Source organism: Ips typographus, linkage group LG3 (assembly GCF_016097725.1).
Source record: "Ips typographus isolate SLU linkage group LG3, UJ_Ityp_2.0, whole genome shotgun sequence".
NCBI classification, from domain to species: Eukaryota; Metazoa; Arthropoda; class Insecta; order Coleoptera; family Curculionidae; genus Ips; species Ips typographus.
The window spans coordinates 14,265,743-14,288,991 of record NC_138424.1 but is presented as its reverse complement, the minus strand read 5'-3'; the positions used below and the strand labels follow the sequence as shown (position 1 = coordinate 14,288,991).

Genomic DNA, 23,249 nt, shown 5'->3' with positions numbered 1-23,249 from the left:
TTTTTTTTTTTGTAAATAAATTGTAAATAATTAGAATAAGTTAACATGTATGATAAAACTATAAAAAAAATCCCACTGTAAACATAGGCAGAAAGACCAAGTGGTCGATAGCCTTTTTTCTGTTGAAAATAAAGATTATTTATATATATATCACTTTAAAAGATGGTTTTCACAGCTTTTTGGTCAAAATTAGAAAAAATTATGTATGCAACACGTTTCGAAAATGTCTTATTGTGTAACTCATTCAAATTGTAGGACCTCGCTGCGGTCGCCCTACAAACATTCATTCGTTACACAAAATCGAACTTTTCGTAACTGGTTACATAAATAGCTATTAATTTAATTGAAACTCTCGCGTGTGTGTCCTAAAAGCGCTAATAAAACAATTATATAGCGAGTAATATCTACACTATTTGTTTTCTACAAACAATCAATGCAATAGTCATTTTTAGTACCTGCAACATCAGTACTTGAGTTTGTTATCAATTCAATTGTGTTTTAAATCTTATTTGTGTTTGGATTATCACATGAATCATTCATGCGTTAATGAAAACCAAATCATTTAACATAATGTTAGTATACGGGTAATCACATTAAAACTTTGTAATCGCAATCGCACGTTAATTTAGTGTTTACCGATTTTATAAATGGTTTATTATATATTATATAAGTTCGGTGGTTGTAACAATTAAGTGACGCTAAAAAAGAAAACCAAATCTTGCTGCGTAAAAATCATGGCCGCTCTATTACGATAGTGTCACCTGCCAGGAATTCAGATTTGGAGATGTTATTGTTATGCTGGTGTGGTAAAACTAAAACTGGCCACAGGAAATCTATGTAACAGGCAGAGAAAAATTGCTAATTAATGCGCGAGATAGAAAACTACTCAAAAAAGTAAGTTTGTCATTGATTTTGCCGCGACGTTGTCACGTGGTCACAAGCTTATCTAAACTCGTCGAATATAGGCTTCTTTCTAACTAGTTATACTAATGGGACATAAAGACCTAATGGGACTAAATTGCAGTTTATTTAATATTTAATTTACTGATTAGTTTGCGGTAAACGCTGTCAGGCCTCCATAAAGTAAAATAAAAAAAATCTGACGAGTTGCGACTAGTCCCTAATATTGAAGTTAATCTGTCAAATAAAATCTAACATTCAAACAGATTTTAGCTCTGACATATTAAGAGACACTGATGTGAACTTAGCAGCCAATTTGGCGGAACCTTTTTGAATTTGAATGGTCGGGTATTTTTTGAATCATCAACTAACTAATTGCGACAAAAGATGATAAACATAACTAAAGGTCTTGTCAATAACAACGGCTAATTATCTAATATCGGGTATTGTTAATTAAAGCCCAAACTGATCAACATAATAATAAACGGTAAAGATTCATTATCATGGATCTGGATCGGGAATGAGGATCTGGATGAATAATTATTAGATATAAAATTGAAGGGATGTGTGGGTTTTTCAACTTATGTTAAAAGCAATTTTCCAAAGAAAAGACGTACCTGCCTGTGATATTGAATATTCTGATTTGCAATTGTACCTATGCACAAAATAACTATTAAGAAAAACGCGTTTAAGAGCTATTAATGGACAATGGCTGCCAAACTGTGGAAAGCACAAGTGTGCTGAATAGCGACCCTGATACGTCCTAGTCGGCTCGGAATTTTGTCTTACTCAACGCTTACACGATCTTTCTAGCTTGTCATTTAATTCAGTGTTTAAAACACACTTTTTTGTCGATCTTTGTCTAATGAAATGAGATAAAAGATGTGACGCAACAGTCAAAAGTTACTGAGAGTAATACAACTGTGGTAGTACAATGCGCATAAAAAAAGATAAATAAAAATTGACGTCGACTTTTTAGACAAATTTAATGTTAAATTAAGCTATTAATGTACCAAGGCCATTAGAGAGAACATAATATCCTGAAGGTCGAAACAGCCTGAGGGCCTATGGCCCGAGGGACAGATTTTGGCCTTACAATGTTTTAAGTTTCACCTAATTCAGCAGTTATTTATTGTTTCTGGCATTGAAAAGTAAGGTATACCTTTACCGGTATGTTGTTTACTGTTTATTTTACCTGAATGTTGTGACTTTGATAGTCCTGTCCATAAGTTATATGGCCATTTCTGATGATCTATTACTAAATAGACATCCTCAGAATAGCTTTGCTAAGTCAGCATTTATTTTCCTATTTATACAGCAGCATTTGTGCATGTAATTAGTCATTAAGATAACTCGCTTGGTTAACGTTAAAAGTTTTTTAAAAACAGAAGTTGCATTAATAAGAACAAAATTGGCGCAGTCGGTAGGATCCTTTCGGAGTGCGAAATAAAATTCGGTTTTTGTGAAAAGTTCGGAGTTTTCGAAGTGAAACGTGTGAAGTCCGTGAATGTTACATCACTGGATTAAGTAGCACCCTCTCTGTGCTACTAACAGTTAAGAAAGGATTCTGAAGAAAAGACCAACGCAAAAGCATCTTGTGACTCCTGGCAAACATCGCTTTCTGGTTCACCATAACGAGAGAAGCCAGCAGGGATATATTAGCCGTGCTAGTGTCCCCTACGAGCAGTACTACCCTGGATAGTGAAGCTACTTAGCGACGTACCGCTTGATACAGGACGAAATACTGGGAGACAACCGTGAGTCAGTAATTTCCTATAGTTGGTGTACCTGTTAGTTAAGGATGAAAAATAAATGAAGAAATTTACTCAAAAAGATAGAGTATTAGAGGATATATCGTATCCAAAACGAAAAATTAGTTTAGATAAAAATTTAACTTCAAGTTTAACTAATTTGTATACGGAAATTTCTACAAATTTTCCGCTTCAATTAGAAGAAATTGATAATAGTAGTATAAGAAATAGTTTAGAGACTAATTTAGGAGTAAGTACCCCTATTGACCAAATGAGTGATGCTTTAAGATCAACTGTTACTCTTTTAAAAACTTTTAACGGAAATCCACTGAGATTGGAATCCTTTGTAAACCAAGTTAATACATTTCACACACGTTACTTTAATGCTGATCCATCACAGCAAGAATATGTAATTTTGGCAATAAAATCCAAAATATTAGGTGCTGCTGAAGATTTTCTTTTAACTCGCCCAGATCTTAAAACTTGGGACGAAATTAAAAATGCATTACAGCAAAAGTTCAGTGACCCAATCACCAGAGCTAACCTGCAGCAACAACTAATATTTCTTTCTAAAACAAATGAATCTACACAAGATTATATTCAAAAACTAAAATCTCTAGTTACTAAAATTAACACAAAAATCTGTACTGAAGTAATGTATGCGGAAGCAAGAAGTATATTAATTTCTCAAAATGAACTTACCGCGACACAAAATCTTTTAGCAAATATTTCAAGTGAATTGCGAACTCTATTAATTGTTCAAAATCCCCAAAATTTGGACAGTGCAATTGATATAATAACCAATTATGAAATATTGACTAGCCAAACTACTTTCAAAAATAACTATTTACAGAATCAAAATAAACCAAGTAATAAACCTGCTAATCAAACCTTTGTAAACACTCAAAAGCCTTTCAACTGTTTCAAACCTCAAAACTCTTATAGACCACAAAATCAATTCCATAAATCACAATTTTACCATCAGAATGTTTAACAAAAATAAAAGATAAAATTTATGAATCTCAAAATCCAGAAATCATCAGTTCACGATTAAAATTGCCAACCATCGTTATTGATGAAAAATTGGTACAAGAAATTGAACCTTTACAATTAACGGAAATCAATCTAGATAAGATTCATGAAGACTTAGAAAGAGCAAAACAATTAACTGTACATCATCTTAAGAAATTCGATGTTGTTAGCTCTAGCGTATCAATTATATTAATATTAGTTATTATTTTTATCATTATTGGTATTGTAATTTACTTTTACTATAGGAAAAATAAAGACAATGTAAAAGTGGACATACAACTAGAAACCCTCGAAAATGTACCCCGATTTTCTCAGTCTTAGTGAGGGAGGAGTTATATGGCCATTTCTGATGATCTAATACTAAATAGACATCCTCAGAATAGCTTTGCTAAGTCAGCATTTATTTTCCTATTTATACAGCAGCATTTGTGCATGTAATTAGTCATTAAGATATCTCGCTTGGTTAACGTTCAAATGTAATTTCGTTCGTTTTTATTAAATAAAAGTTTTTAAAACAGAAGTTGCATTAATAAGAACAAAATTCATAGAAAACCTAACATAATAACTATAAATCTGCAATACTAAGCGGTGAGTCACAGTTTTGCCAGTTCTTTGAAGAATTTATCGCCGCTAGATGGCGCCAGCACCACACATATTGATTGAAGAGCCATCTACTGGCTGGTAAGGGAATTATAATGTCGCGGGAAATTTAAACGGTTCTCTTTATAATTTATGACGTTAAGTTTATGGTATGATTTTGCGACTTTCTTACGCCGATGTCGATCTTAGCGTTAAATAACTATAAGGTAAATCAACACAGATATATAGCATCGACGTATAAAAGTTACAAAATCATACTTAGTAGGTATGTAATTTCAGAGACATTGACTGTATTTTCTGTCACATATGTAGCAACTAAAGATAGATATAAATTTATTTAGTAAAATAACAGAAAATAAATAAAGATAGCAGAGGATATTGCAACATATTATTGACATCTTGATTAACATTCTTGTTTTAATTTAAAAAATCTTAGTAACACCTAAATTAAGTATGTTGTACAAATATTGAGAAAATACCTTAATTTGCGCACTTCTAATAACGACTAAACTTATGTGTGATACACTTCTATATCTGTTCGCATTGTCCAGATCAACAAAAAGCTCAAAATCCTTTTCCACCGAGCAAAGCGGAGAGGTTTTTTAGAAGGGTTGGGAAACGTAAAGCGGCTACCACCACTGTCTGGTATGCAATAACTGATTAAGGATACACTCACAAAACAGAAAAAAATCACAAACAAAACCATTGTTTCCGTTAGAAACGCAGCTTAGAAATAAAAAATAGGGTTATTTAGAAAAAAAAAATTGCAAAAACAGGTTGATCTTGATGTATGACATGACAGTATTAACGCAAGTAAAATCTGACTGGCCCTCTTGCGGTCATTTTTTCTTCAAAGAACCTTCATATGCCTGGCTTCAGGCTTCTCTATCTCAGTTTAGTGTCTATTTTTAGGTTGTCTATGGTCCTGTCAGTGAGTGAAAATAGCAAAAGCTGGACGAAATTTTAGAAAATATAAAAGATAATGCAGCAAAAGGTAACGAAAATTTATTACCTAAAAGTCAAGAGCTTCCTAAGATAGGAAATACGTACTTTTTATGGCATGGAAGAGAAAAGATGACATTGCTAATAGTAAAAAAGATTTCAGCGTTATAATAACGCCCGCTTATAATGCCATCAGGTTGTTATGAACACTATAATCTAGACCGTTTCCATGGTATTATTTGTTCATAATGTATAGGTGAAACATAAAATGAATTTATTTCAACTATTTTGTCCTCACTGTCCTATAGTATACAAAAATATTAATGAAATAGTAACAATAAGTGTATAAAAAGCTTACCTGAGCATCTACGAATAGACGCCGCATTAGCAGCGCCATGGCGGCGTTTCGCATGGCAGATAAAGCTCCATCAGGGACAGACTTAATTCCATAGCGATCTTGAAAACCTGTAACAAAATCAAAACTCATTAAACTAGTAAAATCAATAACCCCACTTTATGAAAACCGGAGTTGCCATTACACACTATACTTTCTTGTGTTCCAGTTTATAGAGTAGATTTCTGTCGACCTAGTTTTCTATTCAGTTCATGTTACGTACACAATGAAATGATGCTTTTGTTCGCTTCGTGTATGCATGTGACGTTGTCTATCCATATAACCAAAACAATGGACAGTTCCCGTTCTTATTGTTGTTTTCGGTGTGGCCGACACGTTTATTGATAAGAGACTCTATATTTAGTAGCAACCAATACGCTAAAGCTTTTCCCCAAGTCAGGTGGAATATAACGTCCCCCCTCTGTTGTAATCTTTTACCACCCTCATGAGTCACCCGGGGTAAATATTGCATTTCGGTTTGAACCTATTCAGACAAATCAAATTTACGGAGGCCATATCGACTGCAATATTATGGGGGAAAATCTCAATATGTGGCTTTGGGCCCTTTGGGGTCTAGACCAGGTGGTCGAGCTCCCAGCCGGCTTTACAACTCTTGTGGTTTATTTTTGCGTTATGTGTATATCGATATGTATTGAAATCTAGTGTAAGTCAGTATTTGAGTAGCAATAATATGTTTTTTTTTTCTCCAATTTGTTGCACAGATATGTAAACTTGTTTGGTAAATAATGGGTGATAAAAACTGAAATTATGTACTTTGGTTCAATTTTAGAAGAGTTATGCATTTGTGTTACCTGTCAAGTTCAAAATTTATAGCGTGCTAATGTTTAAATAAAAATTTCTAAATATTGATGTTAAAACATGTTTTAATGAATTCTACTGTATTGCTTAGACGCTGACAAATGCGCAGAGTTTTCAATAAAATTTTACTAACCTTATTATCGTCAGTGGCTCGTGTGCCAGCACGTGGTAGCATATATTAATATTGTTTAAAAAAAGCATAATACGCCAATGGTTTTTTTTGGAAAAATATAATTGGTTTTTAATTTTTATCCAATTTTGAATTATTTATTGGGCATATTATCAATAAAATATTGAAACTTCTGAAATAACCTTAGGGAGTAAAGAACCAATCTCAGAATATTAGAAAAGCGCTCTTCTAAAACCGAACCTTTTACAGCCTTTAATATCTCAGGATGTCTCAGGTCAAGTTGCATAAAATTGAATTTTATGTTTTTGTAGCTACTTGTAGACAGCGAAAATAAAGCATTGGTACTTCTGAGATAACCTTAGAATGTAAGAAACCTATCTGAGAATAATAGAAAAGCTTTCCTCTTAAACCAATTTTACTACAGCCCTCAATATCTAAGGTTTAGTTACATAACATTTTTTTTTTAAGGTACTTGTAGACCGCGACAATAAAGTAGTGGTACTTTTGAGATAACCTTAAAAAGTAAAGATCCTATCTGGCAATATTAGAAAAGCGCTCGTCTTACCAACCTTCTACAGCTTTGAAAAAGTAGGAATTAAGAAACTCATCTGAGAATAACAGAAAAGCACTTTTCATTATACTTCTTTGAAAACACTGTATTTTCATCTCTATTAGGAGTAATAAAAAACGCGTTTTTCTGTGTGCCCGCTGAATTAAAATACTGAGTAAATGGCTTTAAAATAGAAACGTACAGCACAATACAGGGTGTCCCACGACGAAAGACCTCGATTGATATTGGAAAAAGTATAAATAGGAGAGTTTTGAAAATTTGGTAGGATATTGATGTGGGCATGCCCAATCCAACTAAAATATTTTCAAGATGGTTGCACTTCCGCTTATACCGGAAGTCGATCACAACTTTCTTATTTTAAATAGAACACCCTATATATTATTACATATTTGGATTCCTCACAAAATTCTGACCAACTTTTGTATAGAATGCCCTATGCCTATCTCTAGCCGTTTTCGAAATATTTGATGTTTTTCCAAAAAAGTGACAGTTGCAACGCTGAACATATTTTTGTACTATGTTAAAACCGTATTTCATTTTGCAATGAAACTTTGGGTTATTGTAAATAAAGGATCGTTTTATTAAACTGAGGGTGCGTAACGACTCATTTGTATACAGGGTCGTCAAAAAAAAATGATAAACTTGCCACTAAAAAAAATGAAAAATCTCAAGTTTTTTAAATGGAAACCCCCATTTTTTATGACGGAATCATTTTGAGCATTAAAAATTACTATAAGTTTCAATTTACTTGCCTATACCTAAATCCAACCCATTTCGTTTTATTTGAGAATAAACATTTTTTTATTAGGCTGCATGCTCGGCTGCATGGTTGGAATTAGCTGGTACTCTAGTTGCCCATGCTTTCGACACACGGTGATATTGGAGAACTGCAGGGCATGTTAATAACACTAGTTTTGAGTGTTTTGACAACTGCAAATATGCCGTCGCGGTTACGTTATTCAAACCAAGATTGCTTAAATCTGTTTATTATTTACGGAGAATGAGAAAAAGTTGTGAGTAGAACATGTGAGGTATTTGCCGCTCGTTATCCAGAAAAACCAAAGCCATCACGAAAAGCTGTCAAGCAAATAATTGAAAATTTTAAGAATACGGGATCTGTGAAGATAAAAGCTATTAAAACAAAACCAATCCTTAATAATACAAATGTAGAAATTGCAATTTCTAACCAACTTTTGTGTACAATGCCCTATTCCTATCTCTAGCCGTTTTCGAAATATTTGATGTTTTTCCAAAAAAGTGACAGTTGCAACGCTCAACATAACATGCTTTGCAGTTCTCCAATATCACCGTGTGTCAATAGCCTAATAAAAAAATGTTTATTCTCAAATAAAACGAAATGGGTTGGATTTAGGTATAGGCAAGTAAATTGAAACTTATAGTAATTTTTAATGCTCAAAATGATTCCGTCATAAAAAATGTGGGTTTCTATTTAAAAAACTTAAGATTTTTCATTTTTTTTAGTGGCAACTTTATGATTTTTTTTTGACGACCCTGTATACAAATGAGTCATTACGCACCCTCAGTTTAATAAAACGATCCTTTATTTACAATAACCCAAAGTTTCATTGCAAAATGAAATACGGTTTTGACATAGTACAAAAATATGTTGAGCGTTGCAACTGTCACTTTTTTGGAAAAACATCAAATATTTCGAAAACGGCTAGAGATAGGCATAGGGCATTCTATACAAAATTGGTCAGAATGTTGTGAGGAATCCAAATATGTAATAATATATAGGGTGTTCTATTTAAAATAAGAAAGTTGTGATCGACTTCCGGTATAAGCGAAAGTGCAACCATCTTGAAAATATTTTAGTTGGATTGGGCATGCCCACATCAGTATCCTACCAAATTTTCAAAACTCTCCTATTTATACTTTTTCCAATATCAATCGAGGTCTTTCGTCGTGGGACACCCTGTATATTAAATTTAAGACAATTTATTAGCAGACAAATATTTCGCACAAACCGGCATTGTCATTTAATAATATGTAAATGCTGGAATATTTAGATATATTTCCGCAGTATTTGTTGACGTTTTATGGACATTGCCTGACAGTGATAACTTACGACAATTAAATCCCATTTGAACTACTTTAAACTAGTCATAGAAATGATCAGTTAAGTGTCAGTCATGTCATTTTCTCAAGTCTGGTTTTAATTCCTTCGTTTTCAAAGAAGTATAATGAAACATATCGTTCATAATTCGTCTAAAAATAGGTTTTCCGTGCTTGCATGACTTCCGGTGTTCAGCTTCGCCTCACTCAATTGGTCATACGCGCACGGAAAAACCTTTATTTTTGTACTCCTAATGAAATATACTATTGTATAGCAAATTTTCTACATAATTTATTGTGCCAAAAAAAAAACAGTAATGGGAGTCAATGTTGAATTTTTAAAAACTAATTGACTGATTGATTGATTGAGAGAATAAAATTTCAGAATATTGTTGCAAAACGGATTTTTAGTTTAGAGTAGGTTGTAGAAAAAACGGTACAATATTAATATACTAACCTACCAACACATATCCTCCTTAGTTTGTGTATTTTAATATTAATATACTAACCTACCAATACATATCCTCCTTAGTTTGTGTATTTTTCTAAGCTTATGTCCCTAAGTGATTTCTACGGCCTGTATCAACATGTCCTAGACCTTATTGGTACAGATACTACATTCCACAAAATTATGGGTGCAGTTTTATGTAGATAACCACGTTAGTCTGAGTTATGAGTCTAGCAATTTAAGTTCCTGCTACGAAACCGTGACTAACAGTGATAACTTAAAAGTAGTGGCTACTGGTCAGGACAACGTCTCTTCTTCTTCTTCTTTAACCAGCTATCGTAGTCCACTGCTGGACATAAGCCTCCCTTTTACATTTCCACCGTTTAAGATCCCGAGCCACACTCATCCACTGACTTTTAATTTTTTTTATGTCATCTCGCCATCTTGTGGGAGGTCTTCCTGCACTTCGTTTCTCATTTCGCGGTCGCCATTCTAATAATCTCTTCGTCCACCTATCATCATTGCGTCTAGCTACATGTCCTGCATACTGCCACTTCAGTTTCGCTATTCTTGTTATTATGTCTTCTACTTTCGTTGTTATGCGGATATCTATGTTCCTAACACGATCTGATAGTTTTATTCCCAGCATAGAGCACTCCATTTTACGTTGAGCTATTCTAAGTTTTTCTGCACTCGCTCTTGTTAGCATGAGTGTCTCTGCTCCGTAAGTTATGACAGGGAGCACACATTGATTAAACACTTTACGCTTTAAACAGATCGGAATATCACTCTTGAATACTCCGTTCAGTTTACCATAGGCTGCCCATCCAAGCCCCACTCGTCTTTGTAGCTCCTGCGTTTGGTTGTCTCTGTGTATTTTTATGTCATAGCCTAGATATCTATATTCTCTTACTTCGTCGATGTTGTGACTTTCCAATATTAGAGTTTCTCCGAGAACTAGGTTGGTATCTTTGTCTTTTATGCGTTTATTTGTAGTCCTATTTTTGTGGTGGCATTTGCTAGTTCTGTCAGCATTTCTTGGGCTTCTTGTATATCATCAGCGATCAGCACGATGTCGTCGGCAAAACGCAAGTTGTTTAATCTCTTATCGTCGATGTTTATGCATCTTTGTTCCCATTCAAGCTGTTTGAATGCGTATTCGAGGACGGTCATAAAAATTTTGGGTGACATCGTGTCTCCTTGCCTAACTCCTCTTTCGAATGGAAATTTAATTGTGTTTTTGAGTAACCTCACGCATGCTGTTGTATTTTTATATACATATCTTGTGTATTAGTCTAGTATATCTGTAGTCAATGCGGCATTGACTAAGAGCTTTGAGAATTGCGTCTAGTTCTATAGTATCAAATGCTTTCAGAAAGTCCCCGAAGATCAGAACCAATGGTCTATTATACTCCACTGTTCTTTCGATAAGGGTTTTTAAGGCCAATAGATGATCCTGCGTGAAATCCTGCCTGTTCCACTGATTGGTAAAAATCAAGCTTTTTTTCTAGTCTGTTGGTTATTTTTGTGAAAAGCTTGTATAAGTGAGAGAGTAAGCTGATAGGACGATAGTTGGCTATGGCTGTAGGATCTCCTTTTTAATGAATATGAATGAATATGGGTGGGTTCATGGTGGTTTTTTTTAGGCAAAGGTTAAAAAGTTCTTTGACTTTATTGATAAGAATGATACCGCCCATTTTAATTGCTTCTGTTGTTATAGAATCTGTTCCTGCTGATCTATTGTTCTTTATTTGTGTTAGTGTTTTTTGAATCTCTTCACCATCAATGTCAAAATCAACCATTCTGTAGTGGTCGTAGAAAATAGTTATTTGAACTTTAAAACCCTCCGCTTCGCGTCGGGTCTCAAATTGTTTGCAGAAGCAAAAGTTGCACTTTCCTCCCTAGTTGCGCATCTAATTTTTTGTACGACCAATGTTATGTTTTATGAAAAAAAGCAGCATACAACATAAATACCTACCTGAATACCTGCTGAAAAAGAAGGTGTTCTTACTAAAAATATGTTTATTTTCAACTATGTATGTAATAACTAGAGTCCGGATTTCTAGGAATTTTGCTTTTTGTAAATAATAAAAGCAACCAAACTTTGACATTTAATTTGAACGATTTACGTATAAACACGTCATTTGACAGATTTTTTAATGCTTTTTTTTGCTTCTTTCTTTTTTTTGTGCTTAATTTAGTTTTTGTGCTTATTTGCTGCTATTTTTTGTATGGTTTTAAGTTGAATAGGCTAATTTACAATTGCAATAGCTATATTGAGATATTGAAGGCTTCTGAGAGACAAAAACATACCTACCAATTATCTGTTTCAAAATGGGTGTCAATTTACCAATTTAAACTGACCAAATAATTTCCAAATACTCCGAAGTAGTCTAAAAAGTGTAAAAACCACCAATCCCAAATTCCAAATCTTATCTATAGAAGCTCTCAAAAGATTTCTAATATAGTCTAAAAGCTTTCTATGTTTCTAGAGCAGTTTAACAGCTTCCTAAAGTTTCTAGACTGGTCTACATGGTTTTAAATGCCTTAAAAACAGTCTAAAACCTGCAGTGCTCTTTAAACTGTAAACACTTTCTAAATGCTCCTAAAGTAAACTAAAAAGGCAATTTTAACTAATTATGGCATGAAGAACACGAATCTGGTGCCCGTTTTGCTGTAACTGCCGCCATTTAGTCACTGACTTTGAAATTTGGACATTTTTAACAGTTCTCAAGACATGGCGCCCTTAAAAATTATATTTTGACAAATGACACTTTACGTCACATTTCTACCATTAATCTAAACTAACTAAGGCAGTTAAAGACTATTTTAAAAATTCTAAAATTTTCCAAAGAATGTATAGGGTAACAACCCCTTTTAAAAATGTCAAAAATCTAGTTAAAGGTTGACCGGTGCCTTGTACGATAAAATGTTATATTTAATGAAATATATTGTTAAGTAGGGAGTTTTGAGGAGCATACGTGGTAAAAATTTCACACTGCTAACTCAAACCGTTTTCGGGACATTTAGAAAATGTCCGAAGAAAAGTAATCAAGTCTGACGGCCTCTAGCGGCCAAACGGGGCAAGTTAGCGGTGTCCGCTCAACGTCACGTGATAGCTCTAATCATTAGCCACTAACGATCATTTAATGTGTCTATACGGTACGTTTCAAATAACCAAGTTATTGGCGATTTTTTGGATAAATTTTGTCAAAATGAAGGTTTTTCCTGGCCTACTATACTGACCGCCGCCTGAATTAAAATGGTTTAGTAAATATTTCGAAAACGGTTAGATTTAACTAAAAACTACAAGAGTGCAAAATTGTTCCTAATGGACCACTAAACCAAACTATGTAACATTTGACCTTCAATATAGTTGCCTGTATACAGGGTGTGCAGAAAATTGTTAGTGGATCATTATTTTGCTCACCCTGTATACAATTTTTTAGATAACATGTTTTGTTCTACACCACTGAAAAGAGCAGTTCAAGGCGATTTGTTTGAGTGGTTGAACCACCCTGAACTCCCAAAAATAACCAAGCTACAGGGTGCTAAAGTATTGAACTAATTTTCGGTAAAAAGTGCATCAAAGTAGTTTTTGGAAAATATCTCGAAAACGGTTAGAATTACAAAAAAAAAACAGTCACATTCCAAAACAGTCTAGAAGTTTCCAAAAGCCTTTAGAACGCTTTAGAGGCTTCCAAATGATCTTTAACTAGTATAGAAGTTTTAAAAAAAAAATCAAGGCAGTCTTCCGTATGCTTTTAAAACAGTTTAAAAGCTTCTAAAAGTTTCTAGAACCGTCTACAAGGTTTCAAATGCCTTAAAAGCAGTTCAGAATCTTCAATGTTCCTAAAGTAGTCTAAAAAGATTTCAAAACACGGCAGAAACACCAAAATGCTTCTAAAACAGTCGGAAGTCTTTCAAAATAATCTAGAAGCTTCCAAAAGCTTTTCGAACAGTCTAAAAGATTCCAAATGCTCTTCAACTAGTCCAGATGCTCCCAAAACACATCAAAACAGTGTAAAAGCTTCAAAAAAAATTCTAGAACCGTCTAAGAATTTCCAAATGCCGCTAAAGCATTCCAGAACCTTCAATATGCTCTTTAAACTGTCCCCAAAAACCTTCCAAATGTCTCTATGTCTAAAATCTTTTATATGCTTCTAAAGCAGTTTAAAAGCTTCTAGAACTCAAAAAAAAAAGTACAAATATTTGCATCTCTGAAACAGTTTTGTGCTTTTTTAAAGTTTTTTTTACAGATTTTTATGAATAATTTTGCTTATTAAGCGGGTTTTTTCACGATCTTAGTGCTTTTTAATCCGGTCTCTAGTAATAACATTTTTTCTGACGTGTAAACCAGGTGGAAAGATGAAAATTACCTTCTTTTACTGTTCACCCGGGTGGAAAGTGAGTACTTTCCATCCGGTTAAATGTCAATATGCTTTTTGGCATATCTGGACTTACTTTTTACAGTTCTTCCGCGACCTCTGCAACAGCTCGCAGCTCAGGTGTTAAAAGAAACGTTTCAGCTGAAAATATTGAAAACACAATAGCACAATAATAACGTTGTCATTTCGATAAGATTCTGACAAATGGTTGAAAATAAAATAGTAAGTATACAAACCACAATGGAAAGTTTAATTTCTGTCTCGAGATAAAGTTCACTTAATATCTCGACAGAAATCAAACACCTGAGTCAATTTGTCAAGAAAGTGACAAACAGTCTTTAGAAAGTGTGACTTTTACTGGTGTCACTTTTCCTCCTTAAGGAGGAAGATACTTTCAGTCTCTCTGGTGGCACTTTCACTCCCTAGCTAGTGAAAGTAATATTTTGATCTCTCAAATGCGGGAGTAGTAATGTAATGTATGTAATAACGTTATTTCTTCTAGGTGTAAACCATGCGGAAAGATGAAAATTATCTGCTTTTACTTTCCATCCGGTTGAATGTCAATATGCTTTTTGTCATATCTGGGCCATAGACAACCTAAAAATAGACACTAAACTGTGATGGAGTAGCCTGAAGCCAGGCATATGATCGTTCTATGAAGAAAAAATGACCGCAAGAGGGCCAGTCAGATTTTACTTGTGTCAATACTGTCATGTCATACATCAACCCGTTTAAATTTTGTTTTCTAAATCCTAACCCTACTATATCTCTAACCTGCGTTTCTAACAGAAACAATTGTTTTGGTTGTAATTTCTGTGCTATTTTGTGCATCGAATTTTTTCTGTTTTGTAAGTGTTTCCTTAATCTGTTTTTTTTTAAACATGGGAAAAGCTGGTTGTGTGATTCCTGGTTGCAAACCAGACAGTGGTGGTAGCCGCTTTACGTTTCTCAACCCTTCTAAAAAACCTTTCCGCTTTGCTCGGTGGAAAAGGATTTTGAGCTTTTTGTTGATCTGGACAAAGCGAACAGATAGAAGTGTATGACACATAAGTTTAGTCGTTATTAGAAGTGCGCAAATTAAGGTATTTTCTCAATATTTATACAACATATCTAAATGTTTAGTTAGGTACTTAGAAATCTGTAATAACATTAAACTTGCAAGTCTGGCTTGCTTTATCAAGTATGAGTAAACTCTTAATTGTATTGAAACATGAAGATTTTTTTAATTAAAACAAAAATGTTGATCAATATGTCAATATTATCTTGCAGTATCCTCTGCTATCTTTGTTAATTTCCTGTTATTTTACTAAATAAATGTATATCTATCTTTAGTTGCTACATATCTGACAGACAATGCAGTCAATGTCTCTGAAATTACACGCTTACCTACTAAGTAACTTTTATACGTCGTTGCTATATAGATTTGTGTTGATTTACCTTACAGTTATTTAACGCTAAGATCGACATCGACGTAAGAAAGTCGCAAAATCATACCATAAATTTAATGTCATAAATTATAAAGAGAACCGTTTAAATGTCCCGCCACATTACTATTCCCTTACCAGCCAGTAGATGGCTCTTCAATCAATGTGTGGTGCTGACGCCATCTAGCGGCGATAAATTCTTCAGAGGACTGGCAAAACAGTGACTCACCGCTTAGTATTGCAGATTTAGTTCTATTTATGTTAGGTTTTCTATGATCTGGGCCTTCTTTTTACAGTTAAGAGACTTTCTTCCGCGACCTCTGCAATCATAACTACTCGTACCTATACTATACCTTATTGTTAAAGACTAACAATAAGGTAGCCGCTTAGCAATCAATATTTAAACTGAATGATTCATTAAAAGTTTGATAATATTCGGATAAATGGTTGAAAATAAAATAGTATACCAACCACGGTGGAAAGTTTAAATTCTGTCTCGAGATGAAGTTCTTAAACTACCTAATTTAACGACAGAAAACACTTTCCACTTGAGTATGTAATATACTATTGTTTCACTCGGATATACTATTAGATATATTTAATAAACAAAAAAGTTATAAAGAGTTTTAAAAATGGGCAAAATTCGAAAAACGCCCTTTAGCGCCGCGAAATAACAAGATATCGAAAAACGGTTTTTCCCATTAACTTTTTTTCAAAAATCGAGCTATAGACCTGCGTACTAGTTTTTTCCTATCTAGCCGGGAAATAGGGGTTTCCTGTCCTTGTATAATCTCTGTTCAGTCAGCTCCAATTGCCTATTTAACCAATTTTAAGCCCGTTTAAGAAAAGTGAGCGTAACGTCCTCGATTTGTTAAGGTATGAATCTAATACTAAGGTAGACGTAACAAGTGAACCAAATTTTTATGGATAGAAAAAGCGTTCATTATTGCCCTAACATAGCCCTCTTAACAGCGTTTAATATGAGGGTCGTTAATTGAACAAAGAGTATAATGACGAGAATAACCTGCCCATAGAAATTCGTCGAACGGGTCTCCTGTGTTCATTCCCCTTTTTGAGCTCCGCATCGATACGATGTTACACTTTCCGATAGTTTGAGAGGGTGAATGACTGGACCCTATTTATTTTTGTAAGGGTGCAAACGAAATTCCAGTGAGTCACCGTTATAGGCTGATGAAAAAAACTTGAATTTACATTGTTTTCAGGGCTTTACCTTAATAAACCTTTTGTCATAAATTCGGTAATAATAGCTATTTATATAACCAGTTACGAAAAGTGCGATTTTGTGTAACGAATTAATGTTTGCAGGACGAGCAAAGCGAGTCCCTGCAATTTGAATGAGTTGCAACGTTGATTTGAATGTAATTTTCAAACTTTTCCATGTGGATAAGATGTTTTAGAGTCTGAAAAACTGGCATTTTTTCGGATCAAGCATTTGATCTCTGTGTTTTATTTATGGACCACAACCGAAGGACCCACCCATAGTTGTAATACAAGTGTCCAAGAACGACGCAACGTTTAACACGTAGTAACCGTAATTCTGAAGACATTTGAAAAAGAAAATTCGATATTTTACCGTTTTCTGTAAATTCTTTGTGGCAAAAGTTGTAGTTCAAATGGTTTCTAAGATATTGGCAAAAAACTAATACAAAAAATAAAGATTCCGTATCTCGAAAATTAAAATTCAGAATTGAAAAAAAGAAGGAAAGAAAGTGTTTCTTTTTTCATAAGAAATCTACAGTTTTACATTGCGACACTTAATTGAAAACACCCTGTCTAATTTATTGGTAGAAACTATAGAGCAAACTCTTTGAGACCCAATCCGTCAAAAACCCAGGCATGCGCCTTCCACCTGAACACCAAGGCCGCCGGAAGAAAGTTACAGATCCAATGGGACGGTTATTACTATAGAACACATACCCCAACCGAAATATCTAGGAGTAACTCTGGACCGATCCCTCACGTACAAATTCCATTGTCCTAAGACCCGACAAAAGGTATTGCCTAAGAACCAGCTCCTCAAGAAATTAACGGGAAGTAAATGGGGAGCTCACCCCTCCGTGATTAGAACAACAGCTGAAGCTCTATGTTTCTCCACAGCGGAGTATGCTTGCCCGGTGTGGAATAGGTCTGTGCCTGTCAAATCTATCAATGCTGCTGTTAACGAGACATCCAGGCTTATGACTGGCTGCATGAGGGCCACTCCGCTATATAAGCTCTATAAAGCGGCTGGGTGCGAACCACCAACAACTCGACTACTAGCTACTGAACTCTCCGAAAGATTTAGGCAAACATTTGTTAGCCGCCACCTCTATGAAGCACCCGAGCCGATGAGGCGATTAAAATCACGCAAAGGCTTTCTGAATACAGAAGTCACCAGACACCAGAAGTCTTCCCCTTATAATAGGAACCCCCAGCAGGCTCCAGGCTGGACTGGAAGAGCTGGAAAAACCGTCCCAGAACCGGAGTTGCCCCGTAAAGACGAACCTCGCAAAATGGAGAATTATTAATGAACGGGATGTCAACTGTGGGGCGACACAGACTATGGAACACTCTCCTGGTTTGCAAGAACTGCCCAAGTTCATGCTCCCTCGAAGATTTATCGCTTGCTAAAGATAATGCTCTGGACGTAGCCCGATACTGGGCTGACAAATTCTAATATGGACTCGGACACAAAAAAGTAAAGTAAGTATCGGTAGAGTTATTTATATAATTAAAAACTTTTTCTTTTCAAACTCAGGGTCGGATTCTAGAAAGACCTTTACAAGCTTTTTTTGCTGATTAAAATCGCCAAAGTATCTTAGCAGGTACGGGGTGTTGAAAATTACCAAACATTGTGCTGTGTCGATTTTTTTCGTGTGCTGTTTATCTAAAAATATAAATAAACTTAGGAATTTCATGCAAGATTCCCACAGTGTGGTGAAAAATTAATAACGATTTACACCACAACTATGCCATATGGCTCCAAATCACGTAGCAGTCCATTTATAAAGCAAGACTATAAACAAAGGCATATTATTTTGTGGTTTCATAGTTGTTATTAATCGAACAATTAAATCATAAAACTGTGCAGTAATCAGTTTGAATCGAGCAACGTTTGTGAGAGAGTGCCAAAGTCTTTCGAGTGTCAATTTATTGACTTTGACTAATCCGATCAGATAAAAACATCATAATTTAAGTGTGCGAATAAACTAGACGATGGGTGTAACAATTTTGTCTCATCTAGATCAATATTTACAATAGATGTTTGATAGTAAAAAAGTCGTTTATTACCGATAAGATAAAGACAGTCATTATAAAACAGTTTAGTAGTGTGAATACCTACGTGCCAGATACTTGTGTATTATATTTAGTTTGTACTCTCCACTCTCGGTGAGTTAAAGATTTGTTTATTACAATAATGTAATAATGGAGGTTTGGCTCCTGTTAACACTAATTAATCTGCAGTTAGCCCAAAGGTAATTTTTTGTTACTATTTTGTTTTTATCTACATACAATTTTTTGGCAGGGTTTTTTGCTATTGTACTATGAAGGACTTGACAGTCTCCTGTTTTGGTTTAAACTACACTGACCTTATAGGAAATACCACAGCTGTAATTAACAAATCGGACATGTCCAGTTTGAAGATAACCGAAGGAAACATTCCGAATATTACGCCAGCACTTCTGCACGACTTTACTCGTATACAGATTCTTCATATTACAAACTCACGAGTGTCTACCATAGAAAGTGATGCCTTTTTAGAGCTTACTTCACAGTGTCAAGATTTGTCGCTAAGAGGAAACGCATTAACCAATTTTACCTTTGAAAATTTCTCTCCAGTAAATAAGTTAAAAATTATAGATCTGTCTTCAAACTTGTTGGAAGATTTGTCAGAGTTTAATGCTAGTTACTTCCCTGACCTACAAGTGTTTAATGTGTCTAACAATTTGTTGAAGTATTTGCCAATTGGTATTCTGAACAGACTTAACGAACTGGAAAAGTTTTACGTGCTTATTGATAATAATCCATGGGACTGCACAGATCCAAACTGGTCGGAACATTTGACTGATGATTTAATTAAAGCTTTTTGCAATGAAAATGTGTTTGACTACACCCCAATTGGTCTGGCTGACGATCAGGAAAATGAAACGGAACCGTCAATTGAAAACATTATTGAAACCTTTGAAAATCACACAACGTTGAAGAATGATACTCTGAATGAAGACAATAATAGTCCCAATTGTTACAAATGCAGTTTTTACTTCTGTTTATTGTGGTTGGGAGGAGGAATTTGGTTTGGAATTATTTTAGGAAATATAGTCAAGATAAAGAGGTTGCTGTGTAATAAAACCCCATCTTATATCGACAAATGCACTCAATGCGGTAAGGTTTTGTACAACTTTTCCTATAGAATAATGAATTTTTTTTTAATGTGCGATTTTGCAGAATACTCACTGGTAGAGCAGCACATGATCTCAGGGGTTTTCGACACGACAACTCGAAGGTTTACCCCTACGACTGTTATAGGAACTCCAGTGTCGGGTATGCGAAAAAATACGTGATAACAGATGATCTGCTTTTGAAAATATATTGCTTTTATTATGATGGTTTATTTAATATATTTGTTTATGTATAGGAGGTATTTTTTAATGATTTCGGTTTGACGAGACACTGACAACACGCGATTTTCAAACAACAACTTTCATCAAAATGGCGGGATTTATTTTTTTTTAAAGCCCCTACAGTGTGATGAAAATTGTAGAACGGCACATGGCCGATACGTAAATAACGCACTCGGTTTATTTTAAATCTCACTTGTTATTTACTCGTTATCGTATATAATCATCGATTCTACATGTTGTTACAAATTTGTGTGTAAGTGTGGTAATTTTGCAAACTTTACTCGGTAAGAGACACAGAGTTGGTTAAATTATGGCACACTTCAGGAGATATCCGAAGAAAACTTAGATTTTAAAAATAACTTTTTCTAATTTTAACATATAAAGTGGCACTTTTCAAAACTGACAACAGTGACGTAACGTTCCACTTTTCGTAACTAGTTACGAAAAGTAACACTTTTTGTAACTAGTGATGAAATGGCCATTTCTTAACTAGTTAATAAATGAATACGACAATTTATTAGCTTTAATAACTTCTTTTTTACTCATTTAAACTGTGAAAATCAAAAATAAGTACAATTTATATCAAAAGGAACATAACAATTTAAAAAATCAATTATTGTAAATATTAATTACACAATTTGTACAGTTCGACAAGTTGATGCCTGAATTTGTCTTGCTGTTGCTTGAATTTGTTGTTAGAGCAAGTGATTTGGCACTGCTTTCACCAAGAATGCTAGCAGAAATGCTTTTTTTGTTTTCAATCGAGTTTTCAACATATCTCAAGGCAACAGAGTTTGATTTTCATCCCAAATGTTGTTTTATTTTCAACAAATTGGCTCCAGAGTCTGCAAGAAAGGTAGCAGACGACTTTCGAAAGCAATGTCCAGTGAATAATCCTGAATTTTTGGGTCGCATATTAATGTATCTTCTTAGTTAGTATATCTAGAAAACTGATTCCCTCAATGCCTCCTTCCGTTATGACAAATTCACGTAATGTTTTTGTTTTTGTGGTTGAAATGATAACTCGAAAATGTGAGTGTTCAAAATCAGCAAAATTTATAAAGTGGACAAAAAAGTTTGGGAACCTCTGATTTAAGACATATTTTAAAATTTTTCGTAAGCTGTATCGAACAGCGACTTAGATCTTTCAGGAATGTCAGCTAGCTGTCAGAGCAGTCAGACAGCTTTTCTTGCTGGTTGACTGAAGTTGTTCATTTTTCAGTTAAATTATTGCACCATTAAATATCTGTCGCAAAATTTCTCGCCATGTTTACAGCATAAACAATATTTGACGTGGCAAAATTTTTAATGAAAAGTCAGTCAAAGTCAACTCTAGTTTAAGAAATGTCGATTTTACAAGAATCCGGTATGAAACCTTAATAATTTTCGATAGGTAATTAAATTTTGCATATACTGTAACCATAAAATTGGTGGGGTTCCATTTGATTTTGACAAGTTTATACTAGTTAAAAATTTTAGTTTTTGAGTAAATTTTTTGAGACCCCCTATATGAGCTAGACAATTTATCACTTTTGGATCATGAAACTTAATGTGTTATCAGCTCCCAAACCAATTTTGGTTAATAAATCTCAAAGAAAGGTTGAATGTTTAAATGTTAATATTTGTTCTACATTTTTACAAATACATAATAACGTGAATAACTAACTAACTGTATAGTACCTTGTGGCTATTTTTAAATAATTTCTGTCTCGAAATAATGTCAAAAAAATAGTAAAAAATAACTGAATAAATAAATAAATTTAAAAAAACTAATATTATCTTCCTAATTTCTCGACAGAAATCAAACACTTTCCACCTGAGTATACAATTGTATTGTCGGTGAGCAATTTCAGTATTGTACATAGTAGTTGAAGATATGCCAAGATTTTCGAACATCAACGCATATAAACGAATAATGTAAATTTTGTGACAATCTAAAGAACGGTTATATACTTTTTTTTAATTTTAACCTAAATTTGCAAACAAACAAATGTTGAACTACTATTCTTTTTCAAAATCTTTTACAATAACAATAGTACCTTTCAGAGCCCAAATTTGTTGTAATAACCTCCTTGAGAATATTCCAAAAGTCTTTCGATCGATAATTGGCCATTTAAAAGCTTAAGTTCAGTAATCTACCGATTTTACAAATGTCAATTTAACTGCTTAAATTTACTAAATTGACCTTCCTGAGAATATTTCAAAAATGCTCTAAAAATGTTTTAAAATATCCGTAGAAGGTTAATCTCTCAAACTACCGAAAATTCAGCTGATCCATTAACGAACGGGTGAGTACTGATTTTAAAGGCCAAATTTCAAGCGGAAAAAACTTCTGGAGTATATTATGAGATTATTCTAATAAATTTTAATAAATTTCAGCAGCTAAATTGACATTTGTAAAATCGGTATTTTCAGGTCAAATTACCAAAGGGAAACTTCTAGAATGAGCACGAGGACGAAAATTTGAGCACGACGCCGAAAGCGGAGTGCTCAATCGGACGAGGGCGATATGGACAATTCGCCCGAGTTTTACAGGCTATTTTTTCTACGACTAATTGGAATTTATTACCAAATTTCACACAAATAAACACTCAATGTTTACATTATCACCATAAAAAATCTAACATAAATAGAACTAAATCTGCAATACTAAGCGGTGAGTCACTGTTTTGCCAGTTCTTTGAAGAATTTGTCGCCGCTAGATGGCGCCAGCACCACACAAATTGATTGAAGAGCCATTTACTGGCTGGTAAGGGAATTATAAGGTAGCGGGAAATTTAAACGGTTCTTTTTATAATTTATGGCGTTAAATTTATGGTATGATTTTGCGACCTTCTTACGTCGATGTCGATCTTACCGTTAAATAACTATAAGGTAAATCAACACAGATCTATAGCATCCACGTATAAAAGTTACAAAATCATACTTAGTAGGTAAGTATGTAATTTAAGAGACATTGACTGCATTTTCTGTCACATATGTAGCAACTAAAGATAGATATAAGTTTATTTAGTAAAATAACAGGAAATGAACAAAGATAGCAGAGGATACTGCAACATAATATTGACATTTTGATTCTTGTTTTTAGAACGACTAAACTTATGTGTGATACACTTCTATATCTGTTCGCATTGTCCAGAGTCCAGATCAAC

At 34.1% G+C, this 23,249-nt stretch overlaps 2 protein-coding genes across 3 annotated transcripts in view; one reads left to right on the top strand and one right to left on the bottom strand.

Moving 5' to 3' along the window:
* Liprin-gamma (liprin protein kazrin) overlaps nt 1–23,249 on the bottom strand; it is a 146,866-nt gene that overhangs the window by 67,078 nt on the left and 56,539 nt on the right. The window contains 1 exon segment of the mRNA XM_081976644.1: nt 5,584–5,690. Within this exon segment, the coding sequence (XP_081832770.1) occupies nt 5,584–5,637 (54 nt within the window). The 5' untranslated portion in view covers nt 5,638–5,690.
* Nucleotides 18,511–20,110, top strand: LOC145727160 (uncharacterized). Of its 2 annotated transcripts, none has more exons than XM_081976640.1 (3): nt 18,511–18,951; nt 19,002–19,863; nt 19,922–20,110. In XM_081976640.1, exons 1-3 carry the CDS (start codon nt 18,902–18,904, stop codon nt 19,934–19,936), a joined length of 927 nt encoding a protein of 308 aa, XP_081832766.1. In that variant the 5' UTR covers nt 18,511–18,901; the 3' UTR covers nt 19,937–20,110. The 2 variants fall into 2 exon arrangements, with proteins under 2 accessions (XP_081832766.1, XP_081832765.1); XM_081976639.1 differs by having other exon boundaries at nt 18,521–18,951; nt 19,002–19,858.

Coding starts and splice junctions, on each gene's coding strand:
- LOC145727160 (XM_081976639.1), top strand. CDS start 18,902: ATGGAGGTTTGGCTCCTGTTAACACTAATTAATCTGCAGTTAGCCCAA. Junction 18,952..19,001: donor AATCTGCAGTTAGCCCAAAG/GTAATTTTTTGT, acceptor ATTTTTTGGCAG/GGTTTTTTGCTATTGTACTA. Junction 19,859..19,921: donor CGACAAATGCACTCAATGCG/GTAAGGTTTTGT, acceptor GCGATTTTGCAG/AATACTCACTGGTAGAGCAG.